The following is a 24,397-nucleotide window of genomic DNA, read 5'->3' as shown; positions in this document are numbered from 1 at the left end:
AATAGATAAACTTCCTTTCAATGGAAATATGCACAAAATAACATGAAAAATGGAATCCAAACCAGAACGGAAGACAGAATCAATCAAGGAATGGTCCACCCACAAATCATTCAAAGCCAGTGAATAATCAAGCTCAAGGAGCTAGACCAAAAACATGTGAAAACTGTGGGTATACCAATCATTCCACTAACGACTGCAGAAAGCCTAGAATCTGTGCAGTTTACAAAAAGGTCAGGCACTTAACTAAAACCTGGAACAATTAACCCCTTTACAGAGAAAGGAAAGTAAATCCCTTCGGGGTACTGAAGGTTCATCCGCAATTACCTGTCTACAGCAAAGTAGTAGTATTTTCCATGAAAGAAGAGGAAATGAGCAGTAAGGATCTGCCTATTGTAAAGGTGCCAAGAAATGGACAGACATGTACTCATTGATTCAGATAGTACTGTAAATATAACTGATAAAATAACTTTAGGCATTGCAGAGTAATAAAGGGAATAGTGGGGAAACAGATTATAGGTCTGGGGAATGTGAAACTAGAAATAGAAATTTCTTACACAAATTTATTGAAAGTTTTCTAGTTTTAGAAGACAAATTTGTTCCCACACAAGTATTGTTCTCATTTAATTTAATGAGATGTGGAATAATATTACATAGTAGTGAAGGAAAGACTAGCCTGAAACAGGATAATCAGAAGAACGTATGTTTTACGCTTGATGAAGAAAAGTCTCACCCAAATCTGATCAAGTTGTCTGAGACAGTTTCGACAAGCGAGACAGACGTATGGGAAGAGCAGATGAGTAACAAGAAAAAGCAAGATAAAATGGAAACAGATAAAAGAGGGGAATTCCCACAGCTAGAGAATAACGGATTGAGATGTGCACATACAGATATAAATAATTGTGACAATCAAAATACTGAATCTAATGAAAATCAAGGTGCCTATACCTATAGTAATGCAGTAATGAGTAGTGAAGTAAAGGGAAAGCATAAAATGAAGTATTGCTCTTAAATAAAATAAATAAATCAGATATAAACTGTATAACAGAAGTAACAGAAGAAACCAAACCACTGGAGATACAGAACTTTGCTATTTTCAGACGTAAAAGAAGAAGAAGAAATATGTTGTGTTAGCACAGCTGATAATAAAGTACAATTATACTTAATCGAGGAGTAACTTGTATCCAAAATGTTTAACAAATCAAAGGAGATGTAAAAAATAGATATTCTATTATTGAATGAAGAATTGCCAGACTTTGTCAGAATGGATAATTCACTAGTCCACATGAATGGTGATAACTGTGAAGTCTATGTCCAAAACTATTCAGATAACAGACTAACACTAGTATATGCGGGCACTGACTTTTGCATAGGATTCCCTATTAACAATCATTTGCTAACAATAGAAGAAAAAGCATTTTCTCTATAAATGGCCAAAACTCTCAAATAAACCAGGAAGTGAATAAAACAGATTTTCCAGAAAATAGAAACAAGTTAATTCAGGTGCTAAAGAAATACAGAAAGGTAATAGCTTTAGAAAGAGATAAACTAGGACAAAACAAAATGTTCTATAACAAAATTTCATTAGATGATGAAGCCAAGCCATTTCTTATTACTAATTACAGATTACCAATAAGCCAGAGACCCCTAGTTGACAATTTGACAGAGGAAATGAAAAGAGATGGAGTAGTAATTCTTCTGAATCTCCACATAATTTCCGTTGTTACTTGTTCCGAAGAAAGATGGCAGTTGGAGACTTGTAACAGATTATAGAAAGTTAAACTCGAACACAGTTCCAGATCGAATGCTGATGCTGGTAATTCAAGATATGTTAGCTCAATTAGGAGGGGCCAAACTATTTTCATGGAATAATAAAGTTTTAAATTTTCTTTGTACTGAAATCACATGCATTTTGAGCAGTCTTCCTAAATGATGTCAACAAAAATATGTAAATCTGAATATTTCCATACACAAATGCTATGCTCTAATATTTTGCATAAGATTACATTATTTCATAAAGATCAACTTCCAATTGAAAGATAGGATGAATTAGATATGTATGGGAGAAAACTTGTCTATGTGTTGGTAATGGCGTGAAAATATTATTGCAACGTCGCTCTCAGCAATGGTTGGCTGATGTTTCAATGGTAGTGTAGACATGGCAGGCTTAGGTTTTGGGTCTTATGACCTTAGTAATAATATTACTCATGTACTGAGCAAGTGCTCTACCTTATACCTCCTGAGTAATTTGAGCCAGGTTAGGATATGCTCTGGCCCACTGATCTCTTTCATCTTAATCTTTTTAAGCCTTGCATGAGTTGGACAGTTAATGGCTGCCAGCCACTTATTTCTCCTTTCCTTGTCATTTTCACTGTGAAGACAATGCTAGGAAACTAGGCTTCCCTTTCCTTACCTATTCATGCTACAACAACACATGACTGAACCATTGCTTATAAATAAGGCACAGATTAACTTGAATGATCAATGTCCGTCTGATACGGTACAGAAGCAGAAATGGCTTTTTGCCCATCAGCAGTGTTATTGTTTGAAAAATGACATGTGGATGATGTCACGTTGATGACTCCAATACCCAATACCCCATATACTGAAATGCTTATAACTGTCTATTTTAAGATTTAACTGCTTAATTTAAGATTTACTCATTTAAAAATATTAATATTAATGTCAACAGCAAAATATCTATAAAATGTTTAATACAAATTAAACAAATCTTCAATACAAATTAAATAAATCTCTTACAAAATGTTTGACAACTAATATAGTTACCCCAGTACATGAGATAAGCAGTTTTCTCTCATTCCAGCTTAGCCTTGGACTGAGCATAATTGATGTACAGTAGTATACCTCGAGATACGAAATGGCTCTACTTACGAAAAAAACTTGAGATAGGAAAGCCAATGCGAAAAACAAAATTTTACTGCTCTACATACGAAAAGTTTCAAGATACGAAAGGTTGTTGCTGTAAAATCCCGAGATTTGCCCGGACCACCGAGAACAACTTTAAAACTCCTGCGCCGCCAACTGAGTAAACTCGCCACCATCCTCCCGCTCTCCCATTGGTTCCTGATGCTAGTCACCCCATAAGGTCCTGCTCTCCTATTGGTCAGCATCTACCCCTTGTGCTTTAAGTATTCTATTGGTAAAAGGATGCTGTAAATTGGAAAACTTAGTCATGCAATACATTTAATAAAAAAAACATTAGGTAAAGATAGAATAAAGAATAGAAATGAATGGTTATTATACTGTTTGGTAGTTTCAGTAGTTGAAGAGAGATAATGAAAATTTATGGCTTACTTGTGTAAAGTGATTGCTTGTCGATCGTTCGATACTCGTAAGTGCTGGTGTTAAACAGATGTTTGGAAGCTTTTTTTGTTTGTTTATTATAGTTAATGGTTACTTAATAAATTATTTGAAATGAGTACATGCAATACATTAAATAAAAAATTGTGAATTAGATATCATAAAATAAAAATAAATCAGACTGCCAACAAATACCTATTTTTTAGCAATTCTTCTTCTGTTTTATTATTACGTTACGTATACGTATGTTTCATTATAGCTGTCAGTAACTCGGTATCTCCATTAGGTAAAGATAGAAGAAAGAATAGAAATGAATGGTTATTATACTTTTTGGTAGTTTCATTAGTTGAAGAGAGATATTAATGACAATTTATGGCTTACTGTGTGCTAGGAAAATGATTGCTTGGCGCTCGTTTGATACTCGATTGGAAGGTTTGTTTGTTTGTGTATTATAGTTAATGATTAATTAATAATTATTTGAAATGAGTACATACTGATTATTTATATATTTTATTGGCATATTCTAAGCTTTTAGCTCTTAGGTTTAGATGTCAGAATCATAGACTAGGCTACAGTAGCAACCGCTAACATAGGCTAGGCTTATTGCTAAGGGACATATGCTAAAGTCCTAATATATGCAGCAAAAAGGTGGGGTTGAACATTACATGCAGTTGAATATTACTCAAGTATGTACAGTATTTTGCCTTTTTGGAGTCATCTTTCCGTCGGATCGGCGTTGTAACCCTAGAAACATGTGTTTTTAGGCCCGGAATATAATTTACTGGGGGTTTTGTTGGAGGGCTTGGAACGGATTAGCCATTTTACATGTAAAATGTGTTCCAAGATACGAAAAACTCATGATACGAAGGCCGCCTCAGAACGGATTAATTTCGTATCTCGAGGTACCACTGTACAATCTCTCTCTCAGGGTAACGTAAGATGTATTTGAAATTATATTACTATAAAATGTTTTGGATGATAAAGCACATTGTACTTATAATGCAGTTATGTATCTATTAAGCATATTCTAGGTTGGAACCCTGACTAAGCATAATAGGTGTGATTCTCTCTCTCTCTCTCTCTCTAAAGGTAATGTTAGATATATTTGAAATTATATTAATGCTGTAAAGTTTTTTTGTGATAACGCATGTTGTACAATATTTAAAATCATAATAGTTATTAATTATTTTCATTTTATTTTTCAGTCTGCTTTTACTGAAAAATGAAAAATAATGAATATTCTAAATATTGTACAGTATGCTCTATCATCAAAAATCTTTACAGCAATATAATTTCAAATACATCATACATTACCCTTAGAGAGAGAGAGAGAGAGAGAGGAGAGAGAGAGAGAGAGAGAGAGAGAGAGAGAGAGAGAGAGAGAGATCATACACCAATTATGCTCAGTATGGGGCCAAACCTGGAATGAGATTAATAAATACATTACTACTTTATAAGTATGCTGTAAGTAATTTTTATTATAAAAATCAGTGTATGTAGTCACAAACACAATATGAAAAAATCAGTAATTAGTGAATAAATATGGTTGCTCTACAAGAGAAAGAAAATTTTAGTGACCATAGCAAACTTATGCGAAACCTCCTTGCCCGCGGGGTTCTGGAACCTAGCCTTGCATAAGTTTGAGGTACGTATTACTTTACTGTAAGGGCAACAACGCTACATACTAATATAGTTCTGAAACGTGAAATGAATAAGAGGACTAAAGAGGTAAAAGAGGAAGGAGAGGGAAAATGTGGTGGAAAAATAGGTTTTTGAAGAGGTAAAAACCACTTCTGCTACCTTACATTTCTTTTTTGTAAACTGAGCAAACATTTGCAATGCCTATATAAAGCAGGCAAAAATGGAGATTTTACAGGGATGTGATCACAAAATACTAAGGGTAATGGCTACACAGCACTAGGAAAATCATATCACAAATGAAGAATTTGTTAAGAACTGTGGTGTTCAAAGGCTAGAAAATACACTGAAATCTTGAAAACTGAGAAAGCTTGGCCATGTGATGAGCAATTAGACTAATAATCAATAAAACCAATAAAATAACAGAGAAAAGGATTGAAGAGTGTAGGGAGTTACTTTCTTGTCTAAACCCACAAGGGAAAACTGTAATATAAATGACAAAGATTACAAAATCAGATAGCACAGTGGAAAAATGGGTAATGAAAAGTATGAAAATGAAAAAGTAACAAGGGCATGAGGGCCTACTTACAGTGTTTAATAAATGACACACAGTAACTACTATCCCCATACATGGTGAAAGCAGCAATCACTACCATTGGCACACACTAACAACAACTTCAATAAAAAACCTACCTTTCAATACAGCTTAATACTGCCTCATGGACACCAACATTTAAAAGGAGAGTATAAAACACTGACCTAACCTATATTAGTAAATCTATGCTTTTAATTCTGAATTAAAATAATGCCAAAGCTTTATATAAAAACTTCTTTCTACTGTAAGGGTGGATTAGAGCGGAACAGAATATATGGTGTTATTCAGCACTGAGAGGGAAATTGACAATAAAAAGGTTTGAAAGGTGTAACAGGAGGAAACCCTCAAAGCAGTTGCACTATGAAAGAATTGTTAGAGAGGATGGAAAGTCTGAAGAAAGAAAGAGAATATGAACGGAGGTACAGTAAAAGGAATGAAAGAGGTTGTGGCAAGGGGCTGAAGGGACGCTGCAAAGATCTTTAAATAATGCCTAAACAGCACCAACCACCTGTGGGGATAAGGGTGGATTACAATGTAAGAACATGAAAGCATTCACAACTTACTTGATACAGTCTTTTTATCATCACTCTTTGGTTTTACAAAAAAGTTTGTGTAGGCAGCATATGATAGAGTCAGCATGATATGTAAAAAGAGCACTAAGCCAAGCATCCTAAAAGACTGACTTGCTGCATTATCTCCTAGCCATTCACGAATCAGAACCTGAAACAAAATGGAAACAAATGTCTGTAGTAAAGAAAATAAACACAAAAAAAAAACCATCCGTTTACTATCCATAAAATTATTCTAATGCTTACATTTACAGACAAATTTTCAAGAATCTTTATGCTCCATACATACAAAGCCCCAAATACTCAATCTGTACAACTATACTAAGAATGTAAAAATTTACAAAAAGGGCTAATTGCACATGGAAATTTCAAGTTCTACCCTACATTAGGTACCAAGTACAGGTCTACATGTATACATGATTACTACCCATACATAGGCTGAAAGGATTGCACTCCCAGTAAAATACCCTCTTATAATTATTTCAGAAATGCAAACCACTGACTTATATCAAATAACCATAACTTTATTTTGGTATGGGGAACTGTATACAGATACATATCAATGATTTGGTTTACCAGATTTGAATACCCCTATCTGGATATGCCAGACAATTCTCAAAAATTCAAAGTTTAATTTGGTTAGATATCTGCCTGTATCCTTATTAAATTGTAAATATTTGTGAGTGAAGTGCTGTACTTGAAAACTCCGATGGATATTCCGAATTCTTAATTATATGTACAATGAACCTGAACATTCTAAAACTATGCCATATATCTGACTCCAATTTTGGTCCTCGAAGTATGAAATACCTGTACGTGCTTTCCAACTCACATGTATAACAAAGATTAGATATAAAAATCCTATGATTTGCCTCTTGAGTGTGTGGGAATTTCTTTTTGATAAGTTTGATATTGACTTTGATTCAAACTCCAATCTTTATAGAACATGGGTATTTCTATATTTTCAATCTTGATAGAACTTGGGTACTTCAATTTTCTTTTAATAGATCAACTATTGAAGTCCATATAATAACCCTAATGACTGCCTTGTTTGAAATGTAATGAGTGTGGCCTAAGTCAGAAGTGGTACAAATTATGGCAAAGTCAGTAAATTTCTTGCTTGAGACAATATTTGTGGAATATATTCTCTGACTTGAAGGTGTCTGTGTTTCCTATGTGGACTTGGAATGGACAACTGCAAGATAAATTTTTCATTTTGTATATTGTTAGATGGCCTCCAAATCCATTTTAGTTTGTTTTTTACAGAATTGGCTGTCTTCAAGTAGAATTGAATGTTTATATGGTATAAATAATAACATACGTACTACTGTAATACACATAATAATGTGTCTACATTAAAATCCTCTTCATGAGGACTGATTGCTTGTGATTCAAGCTAAGCTGCAGTAGAGTTCAGAATTTATGTACGCACTGCAGAAGTAGAGCATGGACCATTTTTTCTTATTATTTTACACCAAGTTTTTCAAGAGATGATTCTGTAATTCCTGGCATTACCTGGGTATTTACATGATTTTACTCTTGGTTTCATTGTATCACTGCATTCTTCCACTCTTAGGGAGTGAAGCCAGTTATAAAAAATTTTTAACGCCAAGGAAAAAGTAAATTATAGTTCTTTCAAGGACACAAAGAGACGCCCCTAACTCCAACAGTGAACTTCCAACTAAATTAATCTTCTTATCTAACTTAGAATTAATTCTCGACTTGAGACTGGTAATGGCATCAGGGTCAAGCACATGAGCTGAGCACGGGAGTGCGTGGAGGAATAGAAGGAGGATTGAGGATAGGAGTCTGTCATAGGATTAGAAGAATCTCTACTCACAGAGATTAGATTAGATTATAAAATTTTTGGCACATAGCCAAGCGCCGGAGCCGAGGGGCCATTCAGCGCATATATATCTTTAAGAATAAAAGTCACTGTCGTACAAACAAGCATACACACAACCGATTAACATACAAATCATTCATTCATAAAAACCAAACAAGAAACCTAAAACAATTAAGAGAAAATTAAAATTCATAAAAAAGACCAATATTTTTTAAAAATGTCATAATTTGCTCTGCCGCCTGAGCACCTTCACCTAAAATATCACCAAGAGACTTATTTGCCAGCAAACGCCAATACGTAATCTAGCTAAAACTATCTCAGACCTTCTATCCATCCGGCTATGAGGCCAAGGATGAACAGAGGGCCTAATCGATTTAAATTTAAGATTATTATCTAAAGTAGACCAGTGGGCCTGCCACTGGTCTCTACAATAAAATCGAATGGTACTTTTAAAATCAGATACAGGGACGCCCATGTTGGAAATGTGCCTAAGCCTAGTTGCAGCCTTAGCAGCAGCGTCGGCTCGCTCATTCTCAACAATTCCAACATGGGACGGAGCCCAACAAAATCCAAAAGAAAATCCTCTTCTATTAATTAAAAGATAAAACCATCTTGTACTTCTTGCACTAAAGGGTGGCAAGAGACTAGGCATTTTAGAGAAGAAAAACACTCAAGAGTCGGTAAAATGTAAAAACCTTGTTATACAAGAACTATAAAAAATATATTTAAGAGCAGTCAAAACTGCCAGCAGTTCGCTGTAAAAACAGAAGAATTAGAAGGAAGTTTCTTTTTAATGATATTACCATTAGTCACTACAGAGCAACCAACACCATCAGAACCCTTCGAGCCATCAGTATATATGATGATGAAATCACCATGTTCGGAAGCATGGTCCAAGACACTTGCCCTCAACTGTTCACCAGAACTGTTGCTCCTTTGCTGTCCCCTAATTGGGCAGATTTCTAGGCATGGTCTATTCCAAGGAGGAAACTTTGAAGGCAAAAGTTTCAGCTACTGCAGGGGGAAGTAATCCCACCTCCCTCCCGGCAGAGCTTGCTAGTCGGAGGGGCCTCAAGCGGCTTTGGCAGTCTCGGTCTATTTGGGTGCTCCGTCAGTTGGTTCTCTAACGTACCTTATAGTTAGGGTTTTAGCTTTGACGTAATATTCTTGATATGACTCTCAAGCCTAATTCCTCCCTACGGATAAATAGTGGGGGAAAACCAGACTCAACATATAGGCTTTCTACTGGTGAAGTTTCTATAGGCTCCCGTACAAATATGTAAAGCCATATTATGGACACATCTAATTTCTGCAGTGTTATCTTGCACGCACACCATAAACTTGGCAACCATAATCAATTTTGCTTAGGCATAACACCTGGTACATCCTCAAAAGGGTAATTCGATCTGCCCCCAAGTTAAATTAGATACAACTTTAAGAATATTAAGTCGAAGCTTCACGTTACATACAACTTCATTAACATGTTGAGTAAAAGTTAATTTTTTATCAAATGTAACACCTAGATACTTAATGCTATCTTCATAAGGTAAAATCGAATCGTTTAAAACAACGTAGGGATCTCTTCCACTCTTCTTAATCGACAAAATCGTATAGCTTTGGTTTTTTCTGGTGAAAATTTGAACCCTTTAGCACTGGCCCATGATGTTGAAGCATTAATAGCAGTCTGGATCATTTGACAAGCTTCAACAGCTGTGGACTTACTACAGATTATTGCATAATCATCAGCAAAGCCAGACCATGCACCCCGACAGGAACTTGTTCTAGTAGACCGTTGACAGCTACATTAAAGAGTGTTGGACTAAGAACGCTTCCCTGAGGTAACCCTTCTTCCTGAGGGTAAGCAGAAGAAATGTAAGAGCCCACTCTTACTTTCGGTAACGTTCTGACAAAAATCTTTCAGACAATAGAATAAATTACCCCACAACACCCCACTCTACAAGTTGCAAAAGGATACCCCCTCGCCAGGTAGTGTCGTAGCTTTTTCTAGGTCAAAGAACACAGCAACAGTCTGGTTTTGCACAGCAAAAGCATTCTGTATCTCCCGAGTAAGGAACATCAAAGGGTCAGAAGTACTTCTATTTTTCCTAAAGAAAGTCAAACTGCCGATTAGATAAAAGATTCTTGGAATCCAAATACCACACAACGTCGAGCATTGACCATCCTCTCAGTAAATCTTGCTAACACAACTGGTTAGAGCAATTGGCCTATAGTTCTTTAGGAAGGAAGGAATCTTTAAAAGGTTTTAAAACAGGTACAATAATCGATATCTTCCAAGACTCTGGTGAAGTTCCTGAAAGCCAAAAACTGTTTAAAATGTCTAAAAGGAAATTGTTTTGTACTTCTAGGCAAATTAAAAATCATTGGGAGTACAAAATATCATCTTCCCCAGGAGATGTTGGGGAAGACAACGAGATTGCATGATCCAATTCTTTCATGGTGAAAGGAAGATTATATGACTCTAATTTGAACTAACAGCAGGAACACCGTGATACCGTCCTAATATTCCTGAATGCAGAAGAGTATGTAGGGCACTAGATATACTGGAGAAATGCCTACCAAAGGTTTCTGCAACTTCTCCAGAATCAGATATGAGGAGCCATCAATTTTCAATATAGGCAAGGGGGAGGTGGAGAAAATTTCCCTTGCAGCTTTTGGATTCTGTTCCAGACAAACGACATAGGGGAATCATATTTTAATTCACTTATATATCTGATAAACAAACGATTCCTCTTTGCCTGCTTAAAAGTTTTCTTTTGCTTAGCAAGAGCTCTTTTATAGATAATTTTATTGACCAAGCAAGGAAATTTACGATATCTCTTGTAGCAAGTTCTTGTTATCTTTCGGCTCAAGGCGCATGCATCACTCCACCAAGGTACTAGAGGACGACGCCGGGTTTACCAGAACGTTCGAAGAATAGACCAGCATGGCACCACACAGCAATATACTGATTAAATACTCATAAGCGGATGTTGGGCTCTGAAAATCTTTTATATCTTGATCAACTTCAGTAGATTTTTTTGAATAATCCCCTGTCAGCCTCCCCTACCTTCCATTTCGGTAAAAACCATGGAGATGGAATATTTTTTCATAAACTTTAAGTGAATGGGCCAATGATCACTCCCATGATCATTCTGGTAATCTAACCTCAAAGACGAAGAGCAGATAGTGAGGTCAATGGCTGAGTCAGTATTATGAAAAAGATCATGTCTTGTAGGGGAAAGGGCCATCATTCATTAAAGTGATGTCATTTAAAGTCAAGCAGCTGTTCTATTATTTAAACCCCACCGGTCGCAGTTTGGCTCTCCCCGAAGGGGGGGTGTGCTTGGCATTTAAAATCCCCACCATCAGAATGAAGGGTTTTAGGAAGCTGGTCTATTAACGTCTGTAGATCAGTTTAATTCTAGCTGACGGGGATTACCCTGCGCATCCTGCATTCTATTTTCCAATGATGGGATCAAGGTAGAGAGAACAAATTGTGATCCATTTATAATTGAAAATTTGAACTGCACAAGCCTGCAACACAGTGTTCAATTGAACAACTCTGTGATTAACAGACGTACGGACTATGATGCCTGTGCCTCCCTGAGCACGTACACCTATCAGGGGTGGAGACCTATGAAATGAATAATTAAAACCCACGTTGGGAGTGTGCTCTCCAACTTTGTTTCTTGTAGACACATCGCAGATGATTATGTTCCTTAAACAGAACCCGAACTTGGTCTCTATTTGGTATAAAGCCACGGATGTTCCATTGCATGAGAGCCATTATTTAGAAGATGGGATCTTAAAATTCCTACTAATTTAGGAATCTGAGTCCTGGTGAGAGAGATCTTATCAGTTTTACCAGAACTACTTGATCTAGATCTGGGTGTTATAGATCTTTTAGATGATGGGCCTTCACTTGCCCTTCCAGTTTTGCTTTATTTTTCCTATATGGCCGAGTGACCGAGAATGAGGCGAAGAGGGAGAAAGGGCCCTCTCTGACGAATAAAGAGGGCCTCTATCTCCTCACCGTCATCTCCACGGTGCACAGTAATGACAGGATCAGTGAGGGCTCAATGTCAGGTAATGTCCCTGTCAGAGAGAAGTCGTCAACAAATTGAGATCTGGTTTGAACCCTTCCCTTGAACCAACAGGGTCCCCTGGCTTGACCAGAGTCTCTACAACATAGGAGGCCCCCCCAGAAGCCATGGAGGTGGCCATGAGAAGCCCCCCACTAGGGGGGCCGTGGGGAGCCCCTCCACCAGAGGGGGCGTGGAAACCCCACCAAGGGGGGGTGGGGCACGGGGACCCCCAACAGGGGGGGCACGGGGAGCCCCAACATGGGGGGCACGAGGAGCCCCACCAGAGAGGGGCATGGGAAAACCCCATTAGGAGACCCCCGGGGTGGGAGCACCACCAGAAGGGGCACCCAGAAGTAGCAATATCCGGCTGTTGTGCCTTCAAGGCATCTGAATAAGTTTTCCTTCCCAACAGCTTCTTGGCCTGTCCCACAATGATGTGTTCAGCAATAGATTTAAGTAATGCCTCCTGTTCTTTTTATATTCACTGCATTTCTTATCTCGGGCTCGATGGTCACCCTTACAGTTCACACAAGTTACCGTTCAGAACATTCCTCGTGCTCAGGCTTGCCACACGATTCACAAAGTTTATTTCTGGTGCAAACATTTGAGGAGTTGTGTCAAAGCCAAAACATTTAAAGCACTGGAGCACTCTCGGTCTATAAGGACAAACTTTCATAATTTCATTGTCAAGAACAATTTCAGATGGCAAAAAAGGACTTACAAATGTTAAAATAATCATAGACGTGCGGGCACCTTGAAAACCTTCCAAACCACGTCTGGACACATCTCCAAAATTTCCTCTTCGTCCATTTCATGTAAATCTTCATTGAGATGACACCCTTTGCATAACTAAAATTATAGTGAGGTTTTACCTCTTTTATCATACCTTCGGGATTAAGCTTTAAATTTAGGAGCATTACTGATTGAACATTGGTCTTGGCATGAACTAAAAAACTATTACGCCCAAAGCGAGTTACTTCTGGGCTCTCCCAACATTGCCGATCTTCTGGCTTACCAACCTTTTCACCTTGAAGAGGTTGCCTCTCTCACCATGTGTTGTAATGATCAACCACTTAGCTGGGTCTGGTGATCTGGAGGTTTTACTTATTTTACTTGAATCTTTAGTTTCAGTTGGTGGTCTATATATCTCAAGATGCCTAGGGACCTCTTCCGCCTCTACAAGTCCAACACTCATAGAGTCTGACCTAAACTCTCTGTAGGCTCTGTGAGCTTCCGATTCGTTGTTGAAAAATATCAAATTCAAACAACCATAATTTTGTTTGCCAAGTCTATTCCGTATTGTTTTACGTTCCCAAAATTTACAAAATTCATTAAATAAGGTATCATAATTCCAGTCTAAAGGAACTGGTTTTACATACAAAATGTTTGTAACAAGGAGCTCATTAGAAAAAGGCTCCAAAGTCACAATGAAAGAATTACCAAAATTTTCCTTGTCCTTATCCTTGCCCAAGTCGTCAACAGAAGGTTTTAGTGTCTCCATAAGACGTACAATTGATGATTCGTCCAGGTAGCCCCCCACCCACCATGGAGCCACATTTAGAGACAGTGTTATCCCATACAGGGCTGCCCTAGGTACCACCCAGATATACACCCCACCCTCAGTGCTTAAGGCGTCATGATGTCCGTCGAGATCAGACCCAGCACTAAGAGCAGGTTTGACATATAAACTTTCCCCTCGCTCGACCCCACGTTAGGTACTCCGAGTTCTACGGGTGAGGTGGCATGCCAACCATCCTCATCCTCCACCAAATCCAATGAGTAAGTCCAAATCATGTCCAAAACCAATCCAAAAGTCATCAACATAAAATCTGTATCTTATAGGGGGAGAAAGCAGAAGGATGAAAAGTTTTAGTAAAAGGAAAAGAGCTGACTTATTTAGTTGGATCAACAGCTGGGCACCAAGGCAGTGAGAAAGTAGTTCCCACCAGGCATCAGGCCCAGCTGCTGAACCCTAAGCCCCCCATCCTCGGCTCTACTCACAGAGGCCCTACTTCCTCTTAAGTTTATTAAGATGAGACTCAAGCATCTTCCATCTACTATCATCCAATCCTTGCATTCAGAACCAGTAAACTCTAGTGCACATTGTAACAAAGCTTAGTGAATCTAGTCTTACAGCCCCTCACTACAACAGCAAAGAATGGAACACTAGAATCTGTCATAGCTAAACTAAAAAGAAATGAAGCTAATTGTAAAGGTGAACCAAAAAAATATGACAAATTTTCTAAGACAATTTGTATTTTTCATAGATACAAACCTGGGGTCTTAACAATAGGATCATTTTCTAGCGACTAGCAAGATCTGGTTAAATCGCAGATGAAAGCAAGGAATCTTGTGAGATCTGGCAATGTGTGCGTATATCGATGAGAAGTGGTTCAAAGACCACGCACCCAGGCCACAGCGTTCAGTCTTTCCCTTCAACTCAGGATGGTCTAAGGCAGACAGAGGGGCGGTTAGAGATGGGCAGTACAGTACAACAGTAAGACCTCAGGTTTGTAGCTAAGAAAAATACCAATTGTCTTGAGAAAATTTGTCATTTGTTCATATGCAAACAAACCTTTAGTCTTAACAATAGGATAGACTTATACTTGGAGGAAAGTGCAGACATCCTAAACTGGCTGGGGGCCTACCCACCAGTCCAGCTCCAGAAGAAATAACTTCCGGAGAGGGACTGATGCCCATGAGAAGCTTGATACATTGATATCCAACTACTCAGACACTGAGCGATGTACAATGTATGTTGGGAGAATCATTGTATAGGGACCTAAAGAGAAACTATGACTGTCCAATAACAAACCAACACACCAGGGTTTGTTACCAGTTCCTACTCTCCCTTGCCAGGAGCGGAGCATATGCTACTGAATAGAGGGTTGGTTATTTGCATACCAGCGACCAAACTATCAGTATGACTACCTTACTCACCTGTATCAGACCAGTCCCGCAAATAATGTGTCTATTCCTCACCAGCCTGAAGGAAGAAGGAAAGGTACAGAGAAAGAAAGAGACCAGCCAACTCACTCATTCTCTCAACCACACAATCATCTTAGGTAAGATACAAAAGTGCCCTGTTAAGGCAATGATGAGTTACACAATCTGCTGGGCATTCCACCACAAGACCCAGGGAAAATATGTCCAAGAGCTGTGGGCAACATCCTTATGATAGAAAGAGTGAATGTGGACTGGCGTAGCCAAGTACCAGCGCTCAGCACTCTATGTACAGCCAAGTTCTTTTTGAAAGCCAGAGAGGGGCCAATACCCCTAATGTCATGAACTCTAGCCTGCACAGACATGGTGGCAGAATTATCAAGAGTCAAGTATGCCTGTCTGATGGCTTCCTGTATCCAAAAAAAAAAGATAGTATTTTTCTACACTTCTTTCTTTGTACATTCCATGCTAACAAAAAGCCTACGAAAGCCTAGTCTAAGGTGACGTGTCCTTTTAAGACAACAAAAGCTCTTGAGCATCACCGCCCACAAAGTCATTCAGTGATGGAATGGAAAAGGAGGTGAAACCTATCATTGTGCACCGTGGGATTCTGGGTCTTAGCCACGAATCCAGAAAATTCGAAGGACCTGACCCCCCAACCCCTGGTGTGTTCACATCATAGCTAGACCGTGCAACTCCCCGACTCTCTTCGAAGATGCCATGGCCAGGAGAAACACCATTTTGAGTATCAAGTCCCTGTCTGATGAACGACGCAAAGGCTCATATGGACCCTAAGTGAAACTTCTCAGGACCAAGGAAACATCCCACGTTGGTGGTTTGAGCTCCCTAAGAGAACTAGATTGCTCAAACCCCTTAACTAGCAAGGAAAGTTCCCAGGAAGAGATGTCGATAGCTCTAAGACGTAACACTAAACTTAGGGCTGCCCTGTAGCCTCTAATGGCAGAATCAGACAAACATTTTTCATCTCTGAGGAAAGTCAAAAAGTCTGCTATGTGCTGCATAGAGGTTCCGAGTGGAAAAAACCCCATTTACGATACCAATCACAGTAAATCGCCCATTTGCCTTAGTAAACTGCAGAGGTCGACCTTCTGAGACTGCTGGACATGTGCCCTGCTGTTCTCTGCGAAAAGCCTCTTGCTCGGAGGAGATACTTGATAGCCTCCAACCGTGAAGATACAGGGATTCTACTGACTGGTGGAACCTTTCTGCATGCGGCTAACACGGTAGAAATTTCCCTCGGAATACCTACGACAACAACAACAGCAGATTTGGAAACCATTCCGCCTGAGGCCACAGAGGGGCTACCAAAGTTATCCTGAGACTCTGAGACTCTGCGAACTCATCGGCATGTTCAGGACTTGACGGATCAAGCAAAACAGAGGGAAGGCATACACCTCCAGGTTGTCCCAGGGATGTTGGAACACGTCCTCCGCTAACGCTAGAGGATCCAGAACCACCGAACAGAATATCTCCAGTTTCCTGTTGAACCGGGTTGCAAAAAGGTCTAGCATGGGGTATCCCCCAAACCCGGAAAAGCTTCTCTGCTACAACCTGATGAAGGGACCACTCTGTGCCTAGGATCTGATCCTGATGACTGAGTTTGTCTGCAACCACATTCCATTTGTCTGGGATATACCTGGCTGAGAGCTCTACTGAATTGCTGACCACTCACTGGTGAAACTCGACGGTCAAGGCGTGAAGTTAACGTGAAACCATGCCTCCCTGCTTGTTCACATAAGTGACCACAGTGGTGTTGTCCGACATGAGAATGATAGAATGACCCTCTACTTTCTCCTGAAACTCCTTCGGACCCAGAAAGGCTGCCTTCAACTCCAAGACGTTGATATGCTGCTGTTTGTCCTTCAAACTCCAAACGCCTGAGGCAACGAGGTCGCCTAAGTGAGGCCCCCAACCTGTGAGGGAGGTGCCTGAAAACAGAAGGAATTCCAGTTGTCCAACCACCAATGAAGGTCTCTCACTTCCAAAGACAGAGGAACCTTTAACAGGGGCGAGTCCCCCGCCGAAGACCAGAATTCCCTCAGCCTCCATTGTAGAGACCAAAGATGAAGACACCCATGAGGGACCAGCTTCTCCAGAGAAAACAAAATTCCAGAAGAACCTGCCACTGATGAGCTGACTGATGTGGTTTTGACACGAAGTCATGCACCACCTCTCGCAACTTCTCCAACCTCTGATCCGACAGGAAAACTCTTGAAACCGCCGTATCGATAACCATGCCCAGATAGAAAATCCTTTCACCGAGTACGATGTTTGACTTCTCTTGGTTGACCACGATGCCCAGTTCCAGACAAAACCGAACCAGACGATCTCTGTTCTGCAGCAGCTTCTCCCTGGTACCCCTGCCAGGACCAACCAATTGTCGAGGTACCTCAGCAAACGGATCCCCTGAGCATGGGCCCAACTTGAGACGAGAGAGAAGACCCTTGTGAACACTTGAGGGACTGGTCAGTCCAAAGCACAGGACTTTGAACTTGACAACTTTGTTTCCTAGAGAGAAGCGAAGGAACTTCCTGGACGTCAGATGAATAGGGATCTGGAAGTATGCGTCCCTCAAGTCTATCGACAGCATGAAGTCGCCTTCCCTCACAGCTGCCAACACTGAACGTGGGGTCTCCTTCTTGAACCTCGTTTTCCTGATGAAATGATTAGAGGTGGATAGGTCTATCACAGTCCTCCAACCACCCGATGCCTTGGGCACCAAGATGTGACTGTAAAACCCCAGAGACAGACGCACCACTTCCTCTATCGCATCCTTGTCCAGCCTCTTCTGCACTTCTTCCCGGAGAGCCAAGAACTTCGGAGAAACTGGAGGATACACCTTTCTGAGCAGAGGCTTGTCTGAGAGCAGGGTAGAAAAGTCGAATAGCACTAGATACCCCACCCGAAGGACATCCACTACCCACTTCTCTGCCCCTAACTCCTCCGATACTTGGCCCACTTGCCCACCAGGCACCCTCCCCACCCGTGCACAGGAGAGGGAGAAGCGCCTAACCTACCGACGACCCCTTTTACCTCTGTCCCTGGGGCCCCTTCTCGACTTAAAGGAACGGGAGCGAACGGGACGCTGGTCCTCTGACCTAGCTGGGACGAATGGGGAGGACCTGCTGAAACCGAACTCCTTGATGGCCTTCCAGGTGACTGCTGCTGGGCATGGGGAGGAGGAGGAGCTGGATGTCTCCAAGAATGAGACTCTGACTTAGACACAGCCTGTGCGCTAACCTGTCCTTTGTGTCAGCCCAGCACTGGTCTATCACATCCTCCAGCTCGTACAAGGGAACAGAAATTGAGACTCCAAAAGATCCCCATTCCTCAAGCCAGCATAGGACTCAGGTCAACTGATCTTTCCATCCTGGATAAAGCCGCATCTCTTCTAATCTGGAGAAGGTTAGCCCATAAATTAACACTGAGGTGTGCAAGATACGAGAATGCTTTGCCTCCAGACTGCAACAAACTGAAGAGAGGAAGCACTCACCAACCCCTCTGGGGACCTGTCAGAAGCTATCTTGGCAATGACCGCCGACCAGAAGTCCAACAAAGAAACTATCTGCGACATGGAGGCTGCCATAGACACCAAAGCTCAGGCATCCTGCGGAGACAAGGACAGAGCCACGAACCTCACCTGCTCCAAATTCAGCCCCCGCTTCAGACGAATGACATCTGGGTTAAGATGATGCGACAACAAGTATGCAGAGTTTGTAGCATAGTACTTACTATGCCTCGTGAGAGGCAGGGGAAGCAACTTGGCAGAGCCCCTAGAGGGAAGCGATCCATCCCGATCTGAAACAGAGGCTTTTACCTTATGTAAGACCGACTGGACATGCCCTGACAAGGGAAGTAGAAACGATGACTTGAGATCTTGCGTAGCTCCCAGCAAGGCTTCCAAGCAGGTAGGAGTGAAAGATGACCGAGCCCGAGTCCTACTCTCCAAATTGTTGAACCCACAAATGAGATCGACAACTTCTGTAAAGGACGACAAAAACTCTTGTGTGTCTCCCTCCTACTGCTCCAGCAATGGAGACTGATGAAGGATGTGCAGGCTTATCTAAAGCGCCAACTCCTGCGACGAACCAACCACAACACTAGGAACATCACTACGCACTTTCCCAATAGATGACTCTCGAACATGGCCACGTACGTGCATGAACGGGGCGGACCAACATACATGCGTAGGTGAAGTGTCACGAACACTCAAAATAGAATGAGAATCCCTTGGAGTTGAACCCCGGGAAGAACTAAGGAGAAGGGTAGGCAATCACTCCTGCTGCACTAACTCCGCGCTCACAACCTTCAATCTCTTGACAGGCGCCTTGAGATCCTTACAGCGACAAATAGGCCCTAGAGAAGGAGAAGCGGAAGCATTTGCAACTTGTGCACAAACGTGGGAGGTTGCAACAGACTCACGACTTGATGGAGGGGACAAAGCAGCCACTGTAGATTGCACAGGGAAAGAAATACTAACACTCTCAGAAACACCAACACTCGCAGGAACATGGGCGTGCTGCTCTTCACTCGCAGATAAAGAAAGGGCAAAGTCCTTAGCCTTCCAACGCTTGATACATTGATGCGGCAGAGATGGGGGAGGAGGAGAGGAAGACAGCACTGGTTCCTTACACAATCTCTTCCAGTCCTCCCAGCCAACATGGCAGCAAACCTATCTTCTAAAACACAGTCCAATCTCTTAAGAACTGCCTGGCATAAAGCCTCAGATGGATCAGCAAGAGAAGGGATCGATGACATGGAAAGGAGATGCAGTGAACTGGATGGCAGAGATGACGTCACGGCAGAAATGATGACGACACTGATGAGCGAGGCAGCGCAGAGGAGGTAACTGGGAGTGACGTTGTCGATGGAAGTGACGTCATAAGCGACAATGATGTCACGGTTTCCCCTCGATCCGAATGGAAAGCAGACACCACTGGCAGAGGGATACAAAATGGCTGACCCCGTGACGCCACTAACAGGGCTGATGCCACGGCTTCCCTCTGACTTGAAGAAGCAGCAATCATCACTGGCGGAGCAATACAATATGGCTGACCTTGGCTACCAATGAAGACGAGGCCAGGATGAGGAGGGAGGGCCTGGACAGTGTGAGGAGGGGGTGGCAGACATCCAAGAAATGCATCAGCAAACCCTCCAAGGAAGGTGAACCCTGTAGCCCAAGCGACCCCCACAGTGCCGCCATTTTGGACACCTGCAAATCTGAAATTAAAGAAACTGATGAAAAAGCCTCCTCCCTCTCGGGAATTAAATTAACTCCAGAGGAAGAGGGGACAACATTATATAATAAATCAGCCTGAGGTCCTCCCGATACGTCCAACGACAAATTGATGGAAGAAAAGGAAGGTGACAAAGGCACAATAATGGGGTGTGACAGTGGCAGGAAACAAAGCATCAGGAAGAGGAGAAGAAAATCCCTCCCACGAAGGAAGAGTAGAAACTCTACAATGCTCCCTCCTACTATAAAATAACTTCCACTGCTCTCTAGGACATGCACGGCATTCTGTGCAGGGTTTCGTTATTGTACAAACCTTAGAACACCTACTACAAGTGATATGAGGACTGGTCTCTGAAGAAGCCTAAATACGAGAACACGGGAAACCTGGAGTTCCTGGGAACACACGCTGACGAGGCTGAGTAGGAGCAGAAGAGGCCATAATAAAAGCACACACACACTCAAACGCAAGCGAAAACAGGCAATGAACCAGGTAAAGGCCAAGAGAGGTCAACCACAACTCTCGACCAGGCGGTTAGAAAAAGACTGAACGCTGCGGCGACAGTGTGTGGTCCTTGACCACTTCTCATCTGATATATGCATGCGTTGCCAGATCTCACAAGATTCCTTGCTTTCATCTGCGATTTAACCGGATCCAGCTAGGCGCTAGAAATGATCCTATTGTTAAGACCGAAGGTTTGTTCATGAGTGAGTCACAATGACTTCAGGACAGAACAGCTGGCGAATCAGGAAAGCAAGTGCAGAGATCGATGTGTTGTTGATTGTGTGGCATAAAATAATGTTTGCCGTAGGCTTCTGTCACTCCCACACTCCTGTTGATTTGTAACAGTTGTATTACAGCAAATTTTCAATTTAGGATGCCATGCAAGCATAATCCTTAGCTAAGCAATTACTTGGCAAGTTACTTACATAAAGTGATTTATGTATTTCTGTTTTAGTTTAATTTCTAAAAAGTGTTCATTAAGGAATTCACGCAAATAATATTTTCAGAGTGCCCACCTAGTGTGTTAGTAATGAAAAAAGTAGAAAAGTAGTGACAAGAAGGACAAGAGGAGGTTTACATTGTTCAGATACTGTAAAAGATACTTAAGGAGAATTGAATATGAAACTTTGTTTTCATGCTTTCACAATGAAATTCATTCATGCAAACTGAGTAAAAATAATCATACAGGTTGTCATAATACATACAATTGAAATAAAAAAAATGCTGAACATACTCAACTGTACACACAAGTTTCTATACTTACATATTTTATTCCAGTCATCCTTTTGGAAATATGATAAAATCCACTGCTAAAATAAAATATTGCCAAGTGAATTCTGTGCACCAATGTGAGGGAATACTGCAATGTTGGAATTTGCTGTAGAATGAATGTTTTCAGTTCTGGGCGTAAATAGGTTGAAAAGCAGCCTACTCTAACTGAGTTTTCAAATTTTTTCAGCCCTATTTGTAGAATTCTTGGTCCAAAACATTGAAGTATTACCATAACAGTCTGTTCCTAAAAAAAAAAATACGAATAAAAATGATGAAGTCACTTTATGTTGGAAACATTAAACACAATACGTAATAGCTTAGTAGTAATCCAAACAAAAAAATTTAAATAACTTTAGTTCCTTAAGTACTATCCATTTGTATTTACTCATGTCTTCATATCTGGTTAATGACACACAAAATGCTGAACAGTTTCTTCAACTAGCAAATTGACACTAACCACATACCACTATGGGGAATCACAAATTCACCTAGCAAATTCTTTTTCTTAACAGTTACCTGTTGGAAGCACAAAGAACTGAGTGCCTTTCACAGCACACTCAAGGTACTATTAACTATGCCTTAGGCCTAGTGCATTACTTTCTTTCATTTACTTTTATTTTCTCTCACTGGTCTTTTCTTCCTAGCTGTCCAACATCTTGAGTTTTATTTTGATCCAAGCTGGGAAAAGACTGCTCTGGTAAGGGCCAAGCCTTAAACCATTCATAGTCCAAAATAAGCAAGAAGAAAAGAATTGCCATGTATTAGCAAAGCCTACATACTTTAACTGGCAAAGCTTGTAGGCCCCTCACTTGGCTGTAGCTAAGGTTATACTGAAAAGTGTTTATGGAAACTTTGTTGAAAGGAACTTTCTTCATAGGTTTAAAGGATGGCAGCATAATGAACTTAAGAACTGCATACAGATTCTTAGGTGAGGTGAGTACCAGAAACCTGGGAAAATCCACCTTAACACCTTTCAAAGACATCTTGATGTCTTTGTCCTTGGACAAGCCTAAGAGCCAAAGCCAACAGGCTCTCTAGATTTAAAGGCTGCTACCAAGGACTTTTTTTTATACTTAAGAAAAAATATAAACCTTATCATGTTGCTTACAGAGATATTGGTGCTGGAAAAACCCCTTACGTGCCACCAGGACCTACACACTGACCACTGGTGTTGGTAAAAAGGGATTTTGACGAAGGAAAAATCTATTTCTGGGGGAAGACCTGTGTCGCCCGGTGAAAAGGATCCTGCTGCTCACTTTTCTAGTATAAATAAGTTCTAAATATACCAGAGAAAAAAGCTACCATGGTATGCTGAGGTTACTACCCTCGCGCGAACACCCTAAGGGCGTCCGGTATAAAGTACAAGGCGAGTGGAAGCCACTATTCACAGGTCTTCTGCCAATTAGAGGTTTCCTTTCCAAAATCCCTCTCATGGGGAGAGCCGTCGCAGCAGCTACTCCCTCCCCCCTTGCTACTGTTACTACTACCCGACCCGAGCGCCATCTGCAATCCTGGATTTTAGACACCCTGGCTTGGATTGGTGTTGGTAGTGCTGACAGTTAAAATTACCCACTTTGTAGGTAAATCTGTGGGGATATACTTCGAGCTGGTCAGTGACCAGGGCTAATTCAAGTGTTCAGGGAGTGTATTGTAATAAGAAGTTTTTACAAGCAGCAGCTACAGCCATCTAAAAAATTTTACTGACCTCCAAGTAGCAACCTCTACCAAGCCAAGTGGCATTGTCTCTGTAAAGGGTGTGGTGGAAGGTACATTGTTAAGCTCAACTTCACAATGCCCTTAATTACCAATGCCTACTCTTGTTATGTGACATAGAGTTACATACTTGTAAGCCATTATAGGACCAACAAGAGCTCCTTTTCACCTAAGCTAAGCTGGCAAATGCCATTCCACAATACACTAGTGATAATGACTGACCATATACCTTTATTTGGCTATTAAACATGGAGCAATTTAACTCACAAGTACAGCATATTATATACTGTACCAGTGTATGGGTAGCCTAAGGGCTATTTTTGAGCTCAAAAATATCTAAATTTCTATTTACAATGGCTTGCATAAGCACACAACTGTATTCAGTATCAAAACTGCTATACAGAAAAAAATAGGAAATAAATGACAGTTTTCATATTTCTATTCACTACTTACAAACTTAGAAGGTAATCGTCTTCTATTGCGGTCCACTTGAATAATGCCAGTATACTCCTCCCCCAAAGTTTGGCGCAAGCTTAATGTGGTGAGACTGTAATATGCCAGTTCACATACAGCATCTGAATATTGGTGAATGTTTAACCATGTTCTCGTCCCTGTGTGAAACAAAAGAAATGAAGTACTATATAAATGAAAAATGTTCATATAAACCAAAACATTGCTTTAATAATTCCTTACTTTACTGGTTTTAAGAGGGAGTGAGCCATTCCTGAACTATAAACTACTTCATTGTTGACAGCTGAAACTCGCTTTTACAAGCAAAATTCTGGTTTTAAGACCTCTGTTCTGGATAAGTAAATTTTTTCCTTTTCATCATGCCCAAAGTTTGAAATGAGAGATTAGTCAGGCACACGATGATGATGAGTTCCCACTATAGACAAAATAATCTTATGGTAGGCACCTTCAAGAACAGCTCTCTGCCTTGACCACTTCTATGTCATTATAAAATCTAAAATCTGCTAGCTAAAGAGTACATCTTTATTTGCCAATCAAAACAAGGGAAATCCAAGGAAAAGTACAAACTTATATTTACAGATCATCAAAATTATCTTGCAAATCAAGTGTCCATACACCTAAATGATCTCACAGCAGCCAAGTCAATGGTGAATATTTAGGTGAGATGCAACATTAGTCAATATTCCCAA

At 40.7% G+C, this 24,397-nt stretch overlaps 1 protein-coding gene and 1 long non-coding RNA gene across 2 annotated transcripts in view; one reads left to right on the top strand and one right to left on the bottom strand.

Moving 5' to 3' along the window:
* LOC135195843 (uncharacterized) overlaps window positions 1-24,397 on the top strand; it is a 126,744-nt gene that overhangs the window by 9,645 nt on the left and 92,702 nt on the right. The window lies entirely within an intron of this gene.
* The window catches only part of LOC135195478 (peroxisome assembly protein 10-B-like), a 72,771-nt gene continuing 54,462 nt past the window's right edge, over window positions 6,089-24,397 (bottom strand). Inside the window, 3 exon segments of the mRNA XM_064221697.1 lie at window positions 6,089-6,271; window positions 21,517-21,768; window positions 23,691-23,848. Of these exon segments, the coding sequence (XP_064077767.1) occupies window positions 6,104-6,271; window positions 21,517-21,768; window positions 23,691-23,848 (578 nt within the window). The 3' untranslated portion in view covers window positions 6,089-6,103.

This window comes from Macrobrachium nipponense, chromosome 16 (genome assembly GCF_015104395.2).
Source record: "Macrobrachium nipponense isolate FS-2020 chromosome 16, ASM1510439v2, whole genome shotgun sequence".
Classification (NCBI taxonomy): domain Eukaryota; kingdom Metazoa; phylum Arthropoda; class Malacostraca; order Decapoda; family Palaemonidae; genus Macrobrachium; species Macrobrachium nipponense.
Note: the sequence above shows the minus strand (reverse complement) of the source record. Positions and strands in the feature narration are given on the sequence as shown.